Source organism: Ranitomeya variabilis, chromosome 3 (genome assembly GCF_051348905.1).
Source record: "Ranitomeya variabilis isolate aRanVar5 chromosome 3, aRanVar5.hap1, whole genome shotgun sequence".
Lineage (NCBI taxonomy): Eukaryota > Metazoa > Chordata > Amphibia > Anura > Dendrobatidae > Ranitomeya > Ranitomeya variabilis.
In genome coordinates this window covers 27,405,421-27,426,833 of record NC_135234.1, presented here as the reverse complement: position 1 = coordinate 27,426,833, position 21,413 = coordinate 27,405,421, and the positions used below count along the sequence as shown (strand labels likewise).

The window sequence follows — 21,413 nt, the reverse complement described above, 5'->3', positions numbered from 1 at the left end:
AAGAAGCAGATTTTTCTGATCAGATATATTACAAAGTTTCTGATCAGTACTTGTACTATCAATTTGTGCAATGTTTGCTGAAACGACAGTGACAATTTAAAAGCCTGGGATACTTACTGATCTGTTTTAACTTACACTGCTGAGGATTTGTTCCAGTGTACAGTATTCACGTAGGTGTAAGGAGGTGGCGGGGACCCTTGACTGCCTCCTCTCTCCTTCACACTAGGCCCCTATGGTATCTCAATGGTCCCCTTATGTTTTACACTGTTCTGCTGTGTATTGGTGTTGTCCTGTTATACATTAATATGTACTGTGATATATGTTGTAAATGCCATGTAACTGCTTTGTATATAATTAGCTCAGGGACAGAAGGAGTTAAGAAGGGGGGCCAGACTAGCCGGCTTAGAGGGAAGTGATTTCCTGTCTCTGGAGCAGAGCCTGGGCAGGCTTGCCCAGGGCAAGACGCTCTCCACCATTGGTAGCTGAGGGTGTTTGGATCCAGTGAATGGGAGCTGTCATGGACTGTCGTGCAGCGCAGACGGACGCTGTTTCTGCGGGAGCAGCTGCAGATGGACTGTTGGCTCTCATAATCCAGACGGGAGCTGTTGATGTTGATGCTGAATATCTTGTGGAAGATGCAGGGATAGCGCAGGAAGCGTTACTTTATTTTCCTCATGTTACCTCATGTTCATTAAAAGTTTCTAACGTTGGACAGAATCGTGACCTGTCGTGTAACCGAGGATGCGTTTCCAGTGCGGAGAGCAATACTGTGATAGAGGTAACTGACTGTGTTGCAAGGATCGGGACTTTATCTGTCTTTCTATGTGCAAGGGGCCGAGGTGATCACTTCCTGTGCCTTAGTGGACTCGCCCATGTCTACCACCCCGTGCCCCCTTGTTACATAGGGAATCAGCCAAGCCTGGTAATATAATGTAATCTTATTTATTCCTGTCTTGTCTTCTGTCCGTTGATAACTTTGAAGGTAAACTGATACAATGTCACAAGATAAAGCTGTGCAAAAGTGAGGATAGATCAGGTGAAGTTCTTCAGCTTTAAATTTGTACTTAAAGGGAACCTTTACCTGCAGATGTAGGTGGCTGACACATTTGTAGGAGGTCAATTTAGATATTTTAATGGTTCCCTTTAGTTGAAAAAGCATACAATACTGTTCAACCTTGTATTCATGGGCCCATGGAGGAGAAAAAAAATTAAATAAACACGACAGTCCTCTCCCAGAAAGGCGTTGTTTCTCTTTACTCAGTTCCAGTATCCTGGTTGCAGCAAACAGCAGGTGCGTATTGTGAACGCTGCAGCCAATTGGCAGCAGCTGAACAGCAGCAATAATTAAAAAAAAACATTCTCATATCGTCGGAGCAGAAGAAACACATATTTTTACTGCTTTTCTTATTCCTGTGCCCAAACCCTTAAAATAAAATTGCATCATGTTTCAGACAATTTTCAGCCTGATCAGAAGTTCAGATTTCTCTCTTATTGGAGTATATGCTGGATGTAAGCTTTCTATATATCCAGGGGGCTGCCATCTTCGTTAGCTCACATATCAACACAACCACTTATTAATAATAATAATCTTTATGTTTTTAATTTTTTTTTATTAACATATTCCGCAGCGCTTTACAGTTTTGCACACATTATCATCGCTGTCCCCGATGGGGCTCACAATCTAGATTCCCTATCAGTATGTCTTTGCAGTGTAGGAGGAAACCGGCGAACCCAGAGGAAACCCACACAAACACAGGGAGAACATACACATACTCCTTGCAGATGCTCTCCTTGGTGGGATTTGAACCCAGAACTCCAGCGCTGCAAAGCTGCAGTGCTAATCCACGAGAAATCCCATGCCTACTATGTGTTCAGAGACTCCCACAGCATCCCTACGTAAACGGACATGCGGCGCAGTGACAGCATCAGGGAAAGAAGCTGTGACAGCGGTAGTGAGAGCAAGAGCTACAGCTAGAGTCACAGCAGGACAGTAACGCAGGTCGCTCCCAAAAATGTGGCAGCTTGCTACTTGGGCAGACGCCGTTATGTCTTGGGCGAAACGGACAGTGGAACTCCTAAGGGTAGTCAAGCCAGACAGGGAGGACGCTGCGGTACCGTGCGGGACGAGACGTCCCGGATATGAAGTGAAGGACATAGGGAAGAGCACAGGGAAAGCGAAGGGTATAAACTGTGTGGAACCTTATGTTGATGCTGCAAAAGACATGGATGTGCTGAGAGAATAAACCAATAAAGTTATCTGTTTTAAGTTGAAAGTGAACTCTGTCTCAATTTTTGGAAAACAACGCCAGCAGCAGAACTTTGGCTGCTCAGAAGGAACTCAGACGGTGCAGATGATGTAGCTGAAGGTACGCTAAAACGGAGACATTGTGTGCATGTGGTGGGAGGCCACGGCACGTGTAAAGAGATAGTCCAGGCCATGACTACGGCCCTGGCTCTCCCTCACAGGTTCATGGATATTGGATCCTTACCAGCCTGAAATAACAGTCCCAGTAGTCTGCTTTACTCTGGCTGGTTAACAAATATAGGGGGACCTCATGCCATTTTTTTAAAATGATTATTTATTTATTAAAAAGGAGGGGACCTCTCTGTGCATGTACGTCCAGCTGTGTCACAAGATTCACCATTATGTAAATTAGTACACATGCATAGTAAGCTGCGAATACACATGTGACTAGGAAGATAATGCGGATTTACTGCATCTAATCATAGTGAATGGGTAATTTACGCAGTGGAGACAGAACGTCTCCACTACATAAATTGACATGCTGCAGTCTGGAAAGATGTACCGCATGTCCATCTCTGCAGGTGAGCTGCGGACATCAGTGTATATATAGTGGAGATGGAATTTCTTGAAATCCCATCCACTATGCTGTAACAGCTGGATGCTGCATGTTGGACATTGCAGATGTACGCAGCGTCCAACCCGCAGCATTTACTGACCGTGGGAATGTAAGCAGGTTGCGGGATGCAGCGACAGACAGAAGGCAGAGCAAGGGTTAACAAATTTCACAGTTTTAATTTAACACGGGATTAACTCCTCACAGTGAGATAAATGGTTAAATGAGGGTTAAACAGTTCAATGGCAAATAATAGGCAATGTTAATGAGAAAATAAACAAGTTAACGGCAGTTTTTTAAATCACTTATCCTGTCAGAGGCCTCCCAGTTCACAACTGAAGCTTTGAATGCAGTGGCACCAACAACGGCTGGCAAAGTGCTGTTCCAGTGGGGTCCTGCAAACAACGGTCAGTCTTCTGGCGGCAGTGGGTGGTCTCCGTTTTTACCCGCTGAGCCCCTAGTCCATAAGTTGGTGCAGCCAAAGCAAACAGGGTTGCCACACTGACAGAGTCTAACGTGGACTGGCAAGTGTCAACTGGCAAGGTAGGCCGCAAATGTCTGTCCAGTACTCGGCTTTCTCTATGTGGCACGGGCGTTGTACTCACGAAGCATGCGGCACCTCGCTCTCTGCCAGCTACTGGGCACGCTGCACCTCTCTCTGTGCTGTGCGCTGCCTGTTCCCACCCAGACTGAAGCGCCGACTACAGCTGGCGCGATGCTTCTCCAACGAGGTCCTGCAGACCACGGTTCGACGACAAGGGCGGCAGCGAGCAGTCCTGAACTCTGCCCTGGTTCTTAGGCTGGCGTGCGATGCTTACCTGAACAGGGCTCCCGACTATTTCCTTATTATTGCAGTGGGCTCCGGCAGCGTCCCGGCATTGGATCGGCCACATGACATTGCAGCCCGGCTGCGTGCCCCCTGGAGCCCGCGGCACAAGCACCTTGCCTCTGTCACCACCGGTGGGAAAACCGCCCAATGCTGCGCTCGCTTTTACTTATAACCGTGCCGCCAGCTTCCGGGTCAGGTAACCTGTCCGGGATTTTTTGCCTTCTCCAGGACAACATGGGACGCAGCCTCAGCAGTTCTGGACCTGATCTGGCACAGGTACTCGCTGTCCGGTCTTCCTCCTTACAGGAACATACCCCAATATAACTGAAACAGGAAATCTTTTTTTTTTTTTCTTTCCCAGAAGCCAACTTTCAATTAGCTTTATTTCAAGTGACAAAAAAAAACCGCATGCAATGAGAAAACGCATCAAAAACACATGTACAAAACGCATCAAAACGCAGGTGACCTGCCAGTGACCTCAGATGCAGATTTGGTGCAGATTTCACCTGCGTCAAATCAGGAGCAAATACTGAGCCATTCCTGATCGTGGGAACATACCCTTTTCAGCAGCAAAGTAGTAGAATTTTTTTTTTATGAAGTTAGAAAGTTTTTTTTACTTTTGCATTTAGGAAGCAAATAAACAAATACAAAAATCGGAGTGGAGGTGTAGTCTTTAATGTGTTACAACCTTGGTAATATACAACAATATTTCAGTAGTATAATAGCGTGCAAATGTTTTCTGTGAATGATATATTAGCAATTTTTGCAATAATTTGAATATTATTTGTGTAAGTAACTCTGTATTTAGTCACAAGAATTCTGAAATCATCAGGGAAGCAATGACCTTTCCTTAATTCAGTTTACTGGATAACGTGATACAGCAATGAGTAAGAAAAATAAGTAAAAAAATCTGGAAAACATACGTCAGTAAAAAAAAAAAACATTGGAGTGACAGATGAGAAATTTATTGCACAGCTCTTAATAAATTTGTTACATATTTGGGTTGTGCATGCAAGATAAAATGAAATGAAGCTAAAATTTACTCTAATTTTTTTGCGTAAGCCATAGCAAATGTGTGATGTGGTTGATCCTGTTAAACCACGGCATTTAATCAAGCTAGTGCAAAACTGAAAAAAGCTGTAAAATGTTTAGAAATTTATTAAGAGCATAACGGCCTTATAAGCCTTTCGACCAATCATTCTTCAAAAAGTTGGAAGGGTTGACCACCCTTCTTTTAAATGAAGAATGGACAGAAATTTGCGCTTGACTGGAACAGCACAATGAAGCCATGGATCAATAAGTGAGAATAGGTATTTTTTTTCTTACTTTCAAATCACACCGGGACGGTTTTTGTTGTTAAAAAATCAGGACGGATTTCCCCTTTTAACTCACATAATTATAATAAAATCTTCACATAAAATAGTGCTAAGAAAAAAAGTTCTTAAAAATGTGTTTTTCAGTTACTATGTGAAAATCTTTGTAAACGCTCCCGGGCCATCTTGAGCCGCCGAATCTGATCCTTCAGCCTCTTTCTGTCTCCGGACAGACCGTCACTTTCTTCTAGGAGGTCAGTTTGGTTTCGTTCTTCCAGCAGGCGGATCATTTCATAGTGTAATTTCTTCCTGAACTGATATAGGATGTGATACTGAATAATCAGAGGGACTTGATTAGCCAAACGAGTGGTGGTGTTCTGGAAGAGGAAGAAAGCGCAAAAATTACAAACAAAAAAAAAATGGGAATCATCCTTTGATTTTGTTTTGGATGAATCCAGCAAAATGGCAGCTTATTAAAGGCTGAAGGGTTAAAAAAAATTAAATTAGGATGGCCCTCAACTGTTCCACTTTGTCACTCTGAACCTTGAAGGTAGACCTAAATCCATCAAGTTCAACCTATAGCCTAAGGTGTGGCTCCAGATCCTATAGTGGATCCAACCCATAGTAGATCCACTTAACATGAGGATCCATAGGAAGGTGAAAGCCCCAACAAAAGAAAAATAGATTTTCCCTCTTCTAACATTTCTAAGAGATGACTTTTGAGTTCTGCGGCCGTACTGATATTTGTAGATATCTTATGCTATACCATCCCGTACATTAGTGACTCACCTTAAAATAAGATTCCAAATGGCAGGACGCATCCTTTATTGTCAGCTGCCTCAGGTCATGCAGGATCTGATCTTTCTCTGTAGATTTTAAAACTGAGAAGGCCTCACAGTACAGAGTGTCCTGACAATAAATGATTTTCTCCATTTCGAATTGTAACGTGATTGCCGTCTCTGCGTCTTTTTTCTGCTTGTGAGAAATATCTTCAATTTTATGCTTGGATCACAGAAGAAAAGAGAATGCAAATATGAAAGATAAGTGGAAATGAAAGATGAAGAATCTGAGCATATCTCATACTACCCTTATTGAAAAAATGGCCAAGTATGGGATTGACAAAGCTGCGGTTAGGTGGATTCACAAATGGTTGCACATCCAATTGGAAGAGTGTGTCAATTGGGGCACCACAAGTCTCTGTCCTGGCCCCAGTGTTGTTCAATATTTCTATAAATGATCTAGATAACTGAAAGTAAACTAATCAAATTTGTAGAAGATGCAAAGCTAGTAGGGACAGCTAAGGCTACGTTCACATTTGCGGTCAGCGCCGCAGCGTCGGGCGCCGCAGCGGCGCCGCATGCGTCATGCGCCCCTATATTTAACATGGGGGCGCATGGACATGCGTTGTGCTGCGTTTTGCGCCGCATGGCCGCAAGCGTTGGACGCAAGAAACGCATCAAGTTGCATTTTTTTTGCGTCCAACTTTCGGCCAAAAAGGACGCATGCGGCGCAAAACGCAGCGTTTTAGCGTGCGTTTTGCCGCGTTTTTGTTTGCGTTGTGCGCTGCGGCGCCGACGCTGCAGCTCACAACGCAAATGTGAACGTAGCCTAAGGGTACTGTCACACTAAACGATTTACCAACGATCACGACCTGCGATACGACCTGGCCGTGATCGTTGGTAAGTCGTTGTGTGGTCGCTGGAGAGCTGTCACACAGACCGCTCTCCAGCGACCAACGATGCCGAAGTCCCCGGGTAACCAGGGTAAACATCGGGTTACTAAGCGCAGGGCCGCGCTTAGTAACCCGATGTTTACCCTGGTTACCAGCGTAAAAGTAAAAAAAAACAAACAGTACATACTCACCTTCCGGTGTCTGTCCCCCGGCGTTCTGCTTCTCTCCACTGTGTCTGTGCCAGCCGGAAAGCACACCGGTGACGTCACCGCTGTGCTCGCTTTCCGGCCGGCAGGCGCTCACAGTGCAGAGAAGCAGAACGCCGGGGGACAGACACCGGAATGTAAGTATGTACTGTTTGTTTTTTTTTTACTTTTACGCTGGTAACCACGGTAAACATCGGGTTACTAAGCGCGGCCCTGCGCTTAGTAACCCGATGTTTACCCTGGTTACAAGCGAACGCATCGCTGGATCGCTGTCACACACAACGATCCAGCGATGACAGCGGGAGATCCAGCGACGAAAGAAAGTTCCAAACGATCTGCTACGACGTACGATTCTCAGCAGGGTCCCTGATCGCTATCGTATGGATATCGCTGGAACGTCACGGATCGTACCGTCGTAGCGATCAAAGTGCCAATGTGTGACAGTACCCTAACACTAGAGAAGACAGAGAAAGGTTTCAGAAGGATCTAGGTAAGCTTGAACAATGGGCAGAGACTAATAGAATGGTATTTAATGGAGAAGTGCAAGATTCTACTTCTGGGCAAGACAAACGAATAATACATCTACAGAATGGGAGGAACACGTGTTATTCTGCCACCGATATACGTGGATAAGATGTGTCTGAGGGATGTGATCACAAATCGCTATATAAACAATGGCGGACAGTGTTACTCACTAACTGTGCTCCTAGTCCTTATCAGCTGTGCGTGGTGATCCGGAAGGATGATGCAGTGATACATTCAACAGGTTTTATTTACAGTACCTTGGTGAGATGAGGACTGTAAGTTAGAGGTATTACAGGATCACCAGATAGAGATAGTAGAAGCTCCAGGTTAGAGGTAACAAGAGAATCCTTTCTCCAGCTCTGCAGCACATGTGAGATCTAAGATGGCACAGAGTACAAAACAGGAAAAGAAGGAAGAAGATAGGAGGAGCTAAAGACAGAAAGGCATTGTGGGAAAGTTCCATAAGGAATATTACAGCGTGATACAGCAATGGCCAGTAGATGGCAGCAAAGTACAACAAATACAATAAATGGTAGAACTGAGTATATTAGCACTACATAAATGTCCATGTATGACTGAAAGTCTATCAGAATAAACTGAACAGCACGTGTGAAAAAGACGTGGGTATTCTAATAGATCACAGAATGCACAGGAGACAACAATGTGATGCAGCAGCAAATAAGGCAAACACAGTTCTAGGATGTATTAAGAGAAGCATAGAGTCTAGATCATGTGAAGTAATGATCCCCCTCTACTCCTCCTTGGTCAGACCTCATCTGGAATACTGTGTCCAGTTCTGGGCACCACACTTAAAAAAAGACATTGAAAAACTGGAGCAAGTTCAGAGAAGAGCTACCAGGATGGTGAACGGACTGCAAAGTATGTCCTATGAGGAACGGGTAAAGGATCTGGGAATGTTTAGCTTGGAAAAAAGAAGACTGAGAGGAGACTAAATAGCGGTCTACAAATGTCTGAAGGGCTGTCACAGTGTAGAGGGATTATCATTATTCTCATTAGTACATGGAAACATGAGAAGCAATGGAATGAAACTGAAAGGGAGAATATACAGATTAGATAATAGAAAAACCTTTTTGACAGCGAGGGTGATCAATGAGTGGAACAGGCTGCCATGAGAGATGGTGACTAGTCCTCCTTCAATAGAAGTCTTCAAGCAGAGGTTGGACAGAAATCTGTCTGAGATGTTTTAGTGAATCCTGCATTGAGCAGGGGGTTGGACACGATGACCCTGGAGGTCCCTTCCAACTCTAAGATTCTAGGATTCTATGAGCAAATAATCCTCCAATCCTTTCTTCTATTAACAAAAAAATTCTAGGCTTCTGCATGTAACTTCAGATTGTCTAATCTTAACAGTGTGCGACATGCAAACTGTCAGGATTGCCCTTTTATGGCTGCTTATCAACTTGTCCCAAAACATTGAGTGAAGCAGGAAAAGTTGCTTACATAAAGGAAGTCATGTCACAACTGACATAGCAGGCAATAAAGGGGAACCCTGACAGTGTGCATACTGCACATTATTAGGATTCAGGATTTTGTAGTCACATAAAATGATTGCAAAAATTTACATTCAGCCCAGAAAACCTCTTTATCTCAGAAGTAAAACTTGATGCAAAAATATATATTTTTAAGGTAGACAACACAATTTCTATAAACCTTACTGTGGCAGCGTAGGAAAGCTTCTCGAACTGAGTAAAACGTGTAGAAGCTACGTCTTTAAAACGTTTCTGGACGAGTTCTAGAATAATAAAATGGATATTTATCACTTGAAAGTTGTGCACTCGATTTTCGAATAAGAACATTTTTTAACTTTCCATCCAAATGCTAAACCGTTAAGTTTGCTCAACCAGATTTTTAGCCAGGAGGAAGCTTCAAAATATGAAAAAAAGATATTGTCAATAATACGCATGAAAATAAACTTTGTATCAGAGAAATCTGCTTCCTTCTCCTTCTGGACTGATCTTTCATTAACAAAAATTCACAATTCACAGGTAAAATCTGTCTTCAGTGAATTTTCTTATTAATGGGATAGGAAATGACAGTTGGTGCTCATGAAGCTGTATGGAGAACTCACTCTCCATAGAATGTCTGTGTCTGCCTCTAGCTCCTTCCCTCTATAGAATGTCTGTGTCTGCACTAGCTCCTCCCCTCCATATAATGTTTGTGTCTGCCTATCGCTCCTCCCCTCCATAGAAGGTTTGTGTCTGCCTCTAGCTCCTCCCCTCCATGGAATGTCTGTGTCTACCTCTAGCTCCTCCCCTTCATAGAATGTCTGTGTTCCTCTAGCTCCTCCCCTCCATAGAATGTCTGTGTCTGCCTCTAGCTCCTCCCTCTCCATAGATTGTCTGTGTCTGCCTCTAGCTCCTCCCTCTCCATAGTATGCCTGTGTCTGCCTCTAGCTCCTCCCTCTTCATAGTATGCCTGTGTCTGCCTCTAGCTCCTCCCCTCCATAGAATGTCTGTGTCTGCCTCTAGCTCCTCCCTCTCCATAGTATGCCTGTGTCTGCCTCTAGCTCCTCCCTCTCCATAGTATGCCTGTGTTTGCCTCTATCTCCTCCCTCTCCATAGAATGTCTGTATCTGCAACTAGCTCCTCCCTCTCCATAGAATGTCTGTGTCTGCAACTAGCTCCTCCCTCTCCATAGAATGTCTGTGTCTGCCTCTAGCTCTTCCCTCTCCATAGTATGCCTGTGTCTGCATCTAGCTCCTCCCTCTCCATAGAATGTCTGTGTCTGCAACTAGCTCCTCCCTCTCCATAGAATGTCTGTGTCTGCCTCTAGCTCCTCCCTCTCCATAGAATGCCTGTGTCTGCATCTAGCTCCTCCCTCTCCATAGAATGTCTGTGTCTGCAACTAGCTCCTCCCTCTCCATAGAATGCCTGTGTCTGCATCTAGCTCCTCCCTCTCCATAGAATGTCTGTCTGCCTCTAGCTCCTCCCTCTGCATAGAATGTCTGTGTCTGCCTCTAGCTCCTCCCTCTCCATAGAATTTTAACCCCTTTACTCCCAAGGGTGGTTTGCACGTTAATGACCGGGCCAATTTTTACAATTCTGACCACTGTCCCTTTATGAGGTTATAACTCTGGAACGCTTCAACGGATCCTGGCGATTCTGACACTGTTTTCTCTTGACATATTGTACTTCATGGTAGTGGTAAAATTTCTTCGATATAACTTGCGTTTATTTGTGAAAAAAACAGAAATTTTGAAAATTTTCGCAATTTTCCAACTTTGAATTTTTATGCCTTTAAATCACAAAGATATGTCACACAAAATACTTAATAAGTAACATTTCCCACATGTCTACTTTACATCAGAACAATTTAGGAACCAAAATTTTTTTTTGTTAGGGAGTTATAAGGGTTAAAAGTTGACCAGCAATTTCTCATTTTTACAACACCATTTTTTTTTAGGGACCACATCTCATTTGAAGTCATTTTGAGGGGTCTATATGATAGAAAATAACCAAGTGTGACACCATTCTAAAAACTGCACCCCTCAAGGTACTCAAAACCACATTCAAGAAGTTTATTAACCCTTCAGGTGTTTCACAGGAATTTTTGGAATGTTTAAATAAAAATTAACATTTACATTTTTTTTACACAAAATTTATTTCAGCTCCAATTTGTTTTATTTTACCAAGGGTAACAGGAGAAAATGGACCCCAAAAGTTGTTGTACAATTTGTGCTGAGTACGCTGATACTCCATATGTGGGGGTAAACCACTGTTTGGGCGCACCGCAGAGCTCGGAAGGGAAGGAGCGCCATTTGACTTTTCAATGCAAAATTGACTGGAATTGAGATGGAACGCCATGTTGCGTTTGGAGAGCCCCTGATGTGCCTAAACATTGAAACCCCCCACAAGTGACACCATTTTGGAAAGTAGACCCCCTAAGGAACTTATCTAGATGTGTTTTGAGAGCTTTGATCCCCCAAGTGTTTCACTACAGTTTATAACGCAGAGCCGTGAAAATATTCTTTTTTTTCACAAAAATGATATTTTAGCCCCCAGTTGCATTTGCAGAGCCCCTGATGTACTCAAACAGTACAAACCCCCCAAGTGACCCCATATTGGAAACTAGACCTCCAAAGGAACTTATCTAGATGTGGTGTGAGAACTATGAACCCCCAAGTGTTTCACTACAGTTTATAACGCAGAGCCGTGAAAATAAAAAATATTTTTTTTTCCACAAAAATTATTTTTTAGCCCCCAGTTTTGTATTTTCCCAAGGGTAACAGGAGAAATTGGACCCCAAACTTTGTTGTCCAATTTGTCCTGAGTATGCTGATACCCCATATGTGGGGGGGAACCACTGTTTGGGCGCATGGCAGAGCTCGGAAGGGAAGGAGCGCCGTTTGGAATGCAGACTTAGATGGATTGGTCTGCAGGCGTCACGTTGCATTTGCAGAGCCCCTGATGTACCCAAACAGTAGAAACCCCCAAAAGTGACCCCATATTGGAAACTAGACCTCCCAAGGAACTTATCTAGATGTGTTGTGAGAACTTTGAACCCCCAAGTGTTTCACTACAGTTTACAACGCAGAGCCGTGAAAATAAAAAATCTTTTTTCCCACAAAAATGATTTTTAGCCCCTCAAATTTATATTTTCCCAAGGGTAACAAGAGAACTTGGACCCCAAAAGTTGTTGTCCAATTTGTCCCGAGTACGCTGATGCCCCATATGTTGGGGTAAACCCCTGTTTGGGCGCACGGGAAAGCTCGGAAGGGAAGGAGCACTGTTTTACTTTTTCAATGCACAATTGGCTGGAATTGAGATCGGACGCCATGTCACGTTTGGAGAGCCCCTGATGTGCCTGAACAGTGGAAACTCCCCAATTCTAACTGAAACCCTAATCCAAACACACCCCTAACCCTAATCCCAACTGTAACCCTAACCACACCCCTAACCCTGACACACCGCTAACTCTAATCTCAACCCTAATCCCAACCGTAAATGTAATCCAAACCCTAACCCTAACTTTAGCCCCAACCCTAACCCTAACTTTAGCTCCAACCCTAGCCCCAACCCTAACCCTAGCCCTAACCCTAGCCCTAACCCTAGTCCTAACCCTAGCCCTAACCCTAGCCCTAACCCTAACCCTAGCCCTAATCCTAACCCTAGCCCTAATGGGAAAATGGAAATAAATACATTTTTTTAATTTTATTATTTTTCCCTAACTAAGGGGGTGATGAAGGGGGGTTTGATTTACTTTTATAGCATTTTTTATAGCGGATTTTTATGATTGGCAGCCGTCACACACTAAAAGACGCTTTTTATAGCAAAAAAGTTTTTGCGTCTCCACATTTTGAGACCTATAATATTTCCATATTTTGGTCCACAGAGTCATGTGAGGTCTTGTTTTTTGCGGGACGAGTTTACGTTTTTATTGGTAACATTTTCGGACATGTGACAGTTTTTGATCGCTTTTTATTCCGATTTTTGTGAGGCAGAATTACAAAAAAACAGCTATTCATGAATTTCTTTTGGGGGAGGCGTTTATACCGTTCCACATTTGGTAAAATTGATAAAGCATCTTTATTTTTTGGGTCAGTACAATTACAGCGATACCTCATTTATATCATTTTTTTATGCTTTGGTGCTTTTATACGATAAAGACTATTTTATAGAATAAATAATTATTTTGGCATCGCTTTACTCTGAGGACTATAACTTTTTTATTTTTTCTTTGATGACGCTGTATGGTGACTCGTTTTTTGCAGGACAAGATGACGATTTCAGCGGTACCATGGTTATTTATATCCGTCTTTTTTGTTCGCGTGTTATTCCACTTTTTGTTCGGCGGTATGATAATAAAGCGTTGTTTTTTGCCTTGTTTTTTTTTTTCCCCTACGGTGTTCACTGAAGGGGTTAACTAGTGATATAGTTTTATAGGTGGGGTCGTTAACGGACGCGGCGATACTAAATATGTGTACTTTTATAGTTTTTTTTATTATTTAGATAAAGAAATGTATTTATGGGAATAATATTTTTTTTTTTTTTTCTTTATTTAGGATTTTTTTTTTTTTTTTACACATGTGGAAATTTTTTTTTTTACTTTTTTACTTTGTCTCGGGGGGGGGGCATCACTGATCGCTGATCTGACAGTTTGCACAGCACTCTGTCAGATCGGCGATCTGACTTACAATGCTGCAGGCTTACCAAGCGCTTGCTCTGAGCAGGCACTTGGTAAGCCACCTCCCTCCCTGCAGGACCCGGATGCCGCGGCCATCTTGGATCCGGGCACCTGCAGCAAAGAGGAGGTAAGAGACCCTCGCAGCAACGCGATCACATTGCGTTGCTCCGGGGGTCTCAGGGAAGCACGCAGGGAGCCCCCTCCCTGCGCGATGCTTCCCTGTACCGCCGGCACACCGCGATCATGTTTGATCGCGGTGTGCCGGGGGTTAATGTGCCGGGGCGGTCCGTGACCACTCCTGGCACATAGTGCCGGATGTCAGCTGCGATAGTCGGCGTGAGCGCCGCCGATCGCGCTGGGCGTACTATCCCGTCGGTGGTCATACGGGCCCACCCCACCTTGACGGGATAGTACGTCCAATGTCAGAAAGGGGTTAAAAGCACCAACTGTCATCTCCCATATCAGTAATGGGAAAATCTGTCTTCACTGAACACAGATTTTACATCTGAAGTGAAATATCAGTCCAGGAGGAGAAACAAGTGGATTTTTCTGATAAGATAAATGACAAAGTTTCTAATTTTAATATGTTCTCTAGATTTATGAAATTAAAATTAAAAAGACGGTTACTCTTTAAGCATTTTTACATCGTGGCCATTTTCTTAGTTGAAAATATAGTCAGGAAATCCCTGTAATATCATATTTTGTTTTAGAAGAAGTAGAAAAAAAATATTGAATCATCAATAAAACTAATCCCAGTTGGTACTTTTTTTGCTCCTGGTTGGATTTTCAGTCACTGGAGCGAGGTCGGTCACCGGGGCATGGTCGTTCTTCATACCTGCTTCAGATGCAGTCCCTCTGGTGCCGGTCTGCTCCGCTGCTGAAGCTGCAGTCGCTGGATAGGCCGCGGTGTTGTTGTCTTCTCCCACAGCATCTTGCTTTCTGGCTCCGCTGGGGTCACAGGTGCAGGCTGCAGGTCTTTCGGTGGCGCCACCATCTTTTTCAGCAGCGCCGCTCTTTCTTGCTCTGTAGCGCCGGAACTTCTTTCCTGCTCCGGACCAGACGAGGCTGCCGACGGATGTCTGGTGAGGCTCACGATGATGGTCTTCTTCCATCAGAGCACAGCTTCCATCTGCATCTGCACGAGCTGCCAGGTGAGTTCTTCTTTTTCCTTCCGCAGGAGGTCCAGATTCATCAGCGGCGATGGGTGCAGTTCTTGCAGGTCCCGCTTGGGACAGTCCTCTTTCTCCATCTCACGCTTCGGGGTCCGCTCACCACCCCCCGCCATGTTGATTTCCAGTTCTTCCTCCTTGGTGTTAGTTCCCGCGGTTTTGCAGTATCACGCCCGTCTTCGTGGGCGGTCCTGTTTCTTCTCTCCGCCATCCCAGACAAGGAGGCGGACCTCTCTTGTTGATGGGCATATTTCTCGGACATAGCAGTACTGATGAGGGGCGGCCATAGTTTTCACGCCGTTTCTCCAGGTGCCACCCACGACAACGTGCCCATTTCCTCCTGCACTCCACATGGTGCAATAATAATAATGGTGGCAGTTTTGTCGCAATTTTACAGTACAGTCTCTTAGTAAATCACAGTCTCTAAGGCGCACATGACCCAGTTTGCTGGGTCGGTCCATCCTGTTTGTGATGCCAAAAATGGAACGCCCGCCAGGGCAGCTGGGTACTTGGTACCGGGTCCAGTGTCTCACTTAAAGGGGATGTCACAGTGGCTGCGACCCGGTCCGTGGTCCTGGGCGCCCATGTAAAAGGGGAAGTGTTAGCCGGAGTATTACCACAGCAGCGCGTGTTACTTCATATAAGCAGCAGAATCCAACGTAAGGCAAACTGTGTTTAATATATGCAGCTTGAACTGGAACAAAATAAGAAAGCTTTGACAGTAACTACCGATATAATCTAGTCCATGTAACACATGTCTCTCTGTGAAGGAAACAGCAGCAGACTGATGCAATCAGTGAGTGTCCTGTGACCCTTTTTTTTTTTTTTTTATACAAACTTTAACAATCACAGCATAGCTGACAAATGAACACTCATAGACATTCAATGCAGACTACAACAGGAATGGAGTTGTTGCATTTAAACTTATTCCAACACCCCCACTCAACAACTGCTTATCCTGTTAGTCCCATTGCAGTTCTGAATTCTTCAAACTTGGCTCTTCTTCTGGAATTGATCTGACCATATAAGAAAGGCGTTTAGCTGGAATTCCTTTATTTGATCTTTCTGATCTTCTGATCTCCTGAGGTTGGCTTGGTTCTTCTGTTTCTTTTTCAGTACTTTCAGAGCATATCCAGACTTCAGTATTTTCTTTGAGATTCTCTTCAATGTCTGGAATCACTGACTGAAATTCTTGTTCCTTAGGTTGAATTATTTGCGTAACCTCATGAAATTTGAGCGATACTGAGTTTTCATCAATCACTACATCTCTGCTGATTGTTACTGTGTTGGTCTGTGGATGCAGGATTCTGTATCCTTTCTGAGTTTCACTGTACCCCACAAGAACTCCTTCCTTTGCATGAGATTCCCACTTAGAACGTTTTTCTTTGGGAACATGCACAAAAGTTTTGCTTCCGAATATCCTGAGATGCTTCAGGTTGGGCTTCTCACAGTTCCATAGCTCATATGGAGTTTTACTTGTAGCTTTACTTGGCAGTCGATTTTGAAGATAGGTAGCAGTCATGATGGCTTCTCCCCAATATGTTGTAGGTAGGTTTCCATCAAATAGCATACTTCTTCCACTTTCACAAAGAGTTCGGTTCTTTCTCTCTGCTGTGCCATTCTGCTCTGGGTTGTATGGAACGGTTGTCTGGAACACGATTCCATTCTTTTTCAGGATGGTTTGCACTTTACCACTTGTATATTCAGTTCCATTATCTGCTCGCAGTACCTTTGGTATTCTTCCAAATTTGTTAAGAACTGCAGCAAGATATTCTTCAAGTTTCTGTGGAACTTCATCTTTACTTTGAAGTAGGTAAGTAACAGTATATCTGGAATAATCATCAATGAATGTGAGAAAATATCTCTTCTTGCTGGGAGTAAGAACACTCATTGGACCACACACATCTGTATGTATCAAATCCAGTATCTGTGCAGATTTAGTAGTGCTTACTTTAGGAAACGATTTTCTGGACATTTTCCCTTTTAGGCAACTTGTGCACTTCATTGTTTGATTACACTGGTTGATTGCAATACCATTTGCAAGTTGAGCTAGTTTCTTTACTGCTTCTGGATCTCTGTGGCCTAGGCGTCTGTGCCACACATGAATACAGTCCTTATGAAAATCTTGTCTAGCACTGTAAACAGTTTCATTGCATTTCAGCTGATAAAGTTCATCTTTGATTTTTCCTTCGGCAAGGGTATGACCCTTCTTTGAAATGATGCATCTGTCATCCTTAAATGTAACTATATTTCCTTGTTGTGCAAGCTTCTTTACAGATAAAAGGTTACTTTCAAGTTTGGGAACATACAGCACGTCTTTAACTGGGATTTTTCTGACTTGTGCTGAGGATTGAACTTGACAATGGAAATAACCATCTCCTATTCCTTCTGATGTCATATAGTGACCATTAGCTAAAATTACCTTTTCAGACTTGCTTTCATCTAGATTAATGAAGAAATCCTTATCACGTGTCATGTGAGCAGTCGCTCCAGAGTCAATACACCAAACATGGTTTGCATATGGGCTTGTGCTGACCCCAAATGCAGTCGCAATACATGCATCTTCCTTCTTTACAGCTGTTTTAACCTTTTGATGACTGTCCTGCTTTTTAAACTGATTCATTCTTGCTTTCCACACTCTGCAGTCTGCTTTAAGGTGACCAGGCTTTTTACAGACAAAACATTCACGAGTTTCCTTTAAATGACTCTGAGCTTTAGAAAAGTACTGTGTCTTTAATGCTGTTTCTGCTTTGCATATATTATTGCTAATAGTCTCTGACTTTCTCTTGTATTCATCTGCAAGTTTCCCTTTCACATATTCTAGTGTGAGTTCATCATCTGGTCTGGCATCTAATGCAGTCACAAGCGTGTCATAACTTTCTGGAAGACCACTTAATAGTAATGCAGCAACATGAAAATCTTTAATTTCTTCACCAATACCCCTTAGGCGCTCCACAATCTCTAGGGTGTTTCTGATATAGTCCTGCATATGCTGGCCATCACTTAATTTAGACTGATACAGCTTTCTCATAAGATATAGCTTATTGCTGAGATTTGACCTTTCATGCACTTTCTGTAATTCTTCCCACATTTTCTTTGCAGTATCACATTTGCATACATGTACAATCTGGTTATCATCTATGCTGAGGGAAATAGTGCTTTGTGCTTTCTGATCAGTCTCTAGCCAATCACCCGGTACTGGGTCAGGCACAGGCTGTTCAATACATTTCCATGTACCCTCTCTTATAAGTAACATCTTTACCTTGAATTTCCAGGAGCTGTAATTGTGATTTGTGAGACTTGGCACTGTGTACTTCACTGCATTCCTTTCTGTAGACATTCTTGTCTCTTGTACCTCTTTTTTTTTTGTTTGTTACTGGCCCTTTAAGCTGCGCTGTCCGGTGCTCTGTACACTGCGGTACCTTTGCGTTCCGGTGTCCTTGTATTCCGGGGGTTCCTCTGTGCTGTCTGCGCTTGGCTCGCTGCTTATTCCGGTGACTGGGCTTTTTACCATTTACTTTCCGGTGGCTGGGCCCATAACCTGTTAGCCGGAGTATTACCACAGCAGCGCGTGTTACTTCATATAAGCAGCAGAATCCAACGTAAGGCAAACTGTGTTTAATATATGCAGCTTGAACTGGAACAAAATAAGAAAGCTTTGACAGTAACTACCGATATAATCTAGTCCATGTAACACATGTCTCTCTGTGAAGGAAACAGCAGCAGACTGATGCAATCAGTGAGTGTCCTCTGACCTTTTTTTTTTTTTTTTTATACAAACTTTAACAATCACAGCATAGCTGACAAATGAACACTCATAGACATTCAATGCAGACTACAACAGGAATGGAGTTGTTGCATTTAAACTTATTCCAACAGGAAGGGTCTTTAAAAGGGAAATAAAGTCTATTGTTCGTGACGCCACCTGTGGTATTCGGTCAGGGTGACGGACGCTGCTTTAAAGGGGTCCTCTGGGGTGATGGTATAACAGCTAGATGGTGTAACTTCTCACAGGTGAAGTATGTCCCCAGGGCTTCCCAAGTGTGTGGCAATGATGGTGTAGCCAATGAATAAGAGAGGACACAGGTCTGCAGTCTTTTACCTGGTTTACTGATGGTAGCAGTAGGCAATAAGGGATCCCACTTCCAGGTGAGGTCCATCAGCCTTTCCTACTTGCGCTAGATGGCGAGGTCCCTGCTGCTTAATGCTTACTGGCAGGGTCCTCTCTCTCCTGTCCTAAGACAGCTGTCTGTACGATAGGCAGTTTGAGCCTGTTTACAGGATCTCTCAGATGACCTGGCTCTCACGTTTACTGTTTCACCTCAGACTTGTTGCAGGTAATTCACATAAAGTCCTATGCCCTCCGGTTCTGACGTGCGTCCTAGAGAACAACACGTCCTCGGGCTCCCGGTACCCAGCTTCTGCGCTCTGGCTCTCAGGGTGTCCTTCCGCTGTTCCCCTCCTGAGCCCTTCGCTCTAAGCCCCACTATCATTCCACTCCTTCTGCTTCTCTTTCCAGGGGTAGCAGCTCCTTCGTGGCAGCTCGGACCCCACGTCTGTTCCAGATGTCCTTTCTCTCTCCTCTCCTCAACTGGCTGGCTCCTCCTCTAGGAGGACACATAAAGTCTAAGGGACGCTCCCCTGAGTCCGGGTTCAGAGCTCTCTCTCCTGGCCTAGATTCAGATGTGTTGAATGTGTGTGCCTTACCTGATAGAGATGATCCCCCTTGCCTTCAAGTGTGACATCACCCTCCTCGAAAGAAAGGCGACATCACTGCAGCAGCCGCATACCTAGGTTGCTGCACAGTCGTTCCTTGGACATGGAGCTTAGGGGTCCAAAAAGTATCCTTTGGCCCATGTGACAATACAAATAATATTGAAGACCCGTTATTGTTGGGGGCCGTGTTGGAGATTTCGATTAATGCTATTGAAGACCTCCAACATAAGAAGAATCACTGTCCTCATGTTCGCGTCATCCTCATCACATCTACTGTTAATTGTGCAAAGGAGCTATATACACAAAAGGATAGGAGGACATTTTGCATCCAGAGCTTTTGCCAAATTCCTTCTTTAGTTCATAAGTGTAATATTCTCAGGTGTAATTTCCATGACAGAATCATCTTACCAGTGACGTTGTGCAGCAGATTTAGAGCCGGCTCCTCAAACATCACTATATGTTTCCTCATAATGTCCTCAAATTTATTGTAGTTGATGAATCCGATGAGCTCGCGGCCTCGATACTGATTCTCGTACACGTCCCTTTCTTGTCTCATCTCATTGACAACTGCAATGTGAAGACTCCGTGTTATACTGAAGCAATAAGTATATTTATTCTGAAATATTAAGAGGTGAGAACTTAGCGCATAACTTTAGTTTAGCTACACAAATTATTATTGCTTTAATCTGATCTGTCACTTGCCATAAATATGTATTTTTTTTTTTACCCGATGTAAATGCCGCTGTTCTACTGAATCCAGCATTGTTTTTCTTTTGTTCCTGCGCCTCTCGGTTCCTGAGATATGATCCCTTCTTCCTTTTATGTAAACCTGGTCTATTTATGCAATTAGGTGTGGTTATCTACTCTTTTATTGAAGACCACACCCAGTTGGCTAACAAGACTAGATTTATATATCGGGAAAAGGGTGCTATAGATCAGGAATGGAGAAGTGTAAAAACAAAAGGAAAAAAATGATAAATTCAGGAGAAAGCAACTTTTACACTAGGCAAACAAATTGTATATTTGATAATTGTATATGTGATAAATGTTCACTAGTGATCCCACCATTTTGATCCCAATCACTATGTACATATCTCCTTCCTGCCCGAACACAGTGAAAAAGGAATCTGAATGGAGCGGTAGTGGAGGTAGCCATAGAAAGGAGTTTTTGTGGTACAAGCCGTATATTTTAATCACACCGTACATAACACTAATTCATTTAGTTGTACTCTTTTTTTGGGAAGGATTGAAAAATAAATATTGTAGATTTTTTTAAATCATGCTAAAATAGACAAGGGGAAAAAAAAGAGAGAAGGAAGACTGTATGTGGGCAGCATGGTGACCTTGCAGCATTGGGGTCCTGGGTTAAAATTCCAACAAGGTCAACATCTGTAAGTGCAGCGCCCCAGAGTCCTGGTCATTGCAGTAATGTCGCTCTGCCACTAAGGGGAGTGATGTTACGTCTGATTGCACTAAAGGAGTTTCTCTGACCAGGTAACACTCACACTACACTTCACACTCCGGCCACCAGGGGGGGTGGTTCTATCTAGTAGGCCACTCCTCACACATTGGTAAAACTGGGGGTTGGACAGGAAGACAGGGAGAAGTAACTGGGAAGAGCTAGTGAGAGGACCTGTCAGGGATGGGATCCTGGCAGACTCCTAAGAGCAGAACTAACCAGTGAACAACGGGAATACAGTAAAGAGGAATTAGGACCAGAAGGAGTCGTGCTGTTAGACCGAGGCAACATCCTTCTGAGGCGCAAACAGTCGGTGGCCGGAACGCCGAGAAAGTAAGAGACTCTAAGTACTACTGCAAACCACGGCCGGACAGCCAATTCTAAGTTGGCTGTCCCACACAAATCACCTAAGCAGACACCGGAGGCAGCTGTGGGAGAGGGGCGACTCTAGGGTCCCGGAAGAACTCCAGGCCTACCCCGTCATACGGGTGCGTCCTACCATATCATCTGGGGGACGGAGAG

General features: G+C 43.8%; 1 protein-coding gene across 2 annotated transcripts in view; it reads right to left on the bottom strand.

Annotated features, from left to right (window-relative positions):
• Positions 1-4,234: 4,234 nt before the first annotated feature.
• LOC143815039 (interferon-induced GTP-binding protein Mx-like) overlaps positions 4,235-21,413 on the bottom strand; it is a 72,648-nt gene continuing 55,469 nt past the window's right edge. For both annotated transcript variants that reach the window (XM_077293846.1, XM_077293845.1), the window contains 4 exons: positions 19,841-19,999; positions 9,080-9,156; positions 5,790-6,002; positions 4,235-5,377 (listed from right to left, as the gene is read on the bottom strand). In XM_077293846.1, coding sequence (XP_077149961.1) covers positions 5,144-5,377; positions 5,790-6,002; positions 9,080-9,156; positions 19,841-19,999 — 683 coding nt within the window. In that variant the 3' untranslated portion in view covers positions 4,235-5,143. The remainder of the gene's footprint in view (positions 5,378-5,789; positions 6,003-9,079; positions 9,157-19,840; positions 20,000-21,413) is intronic.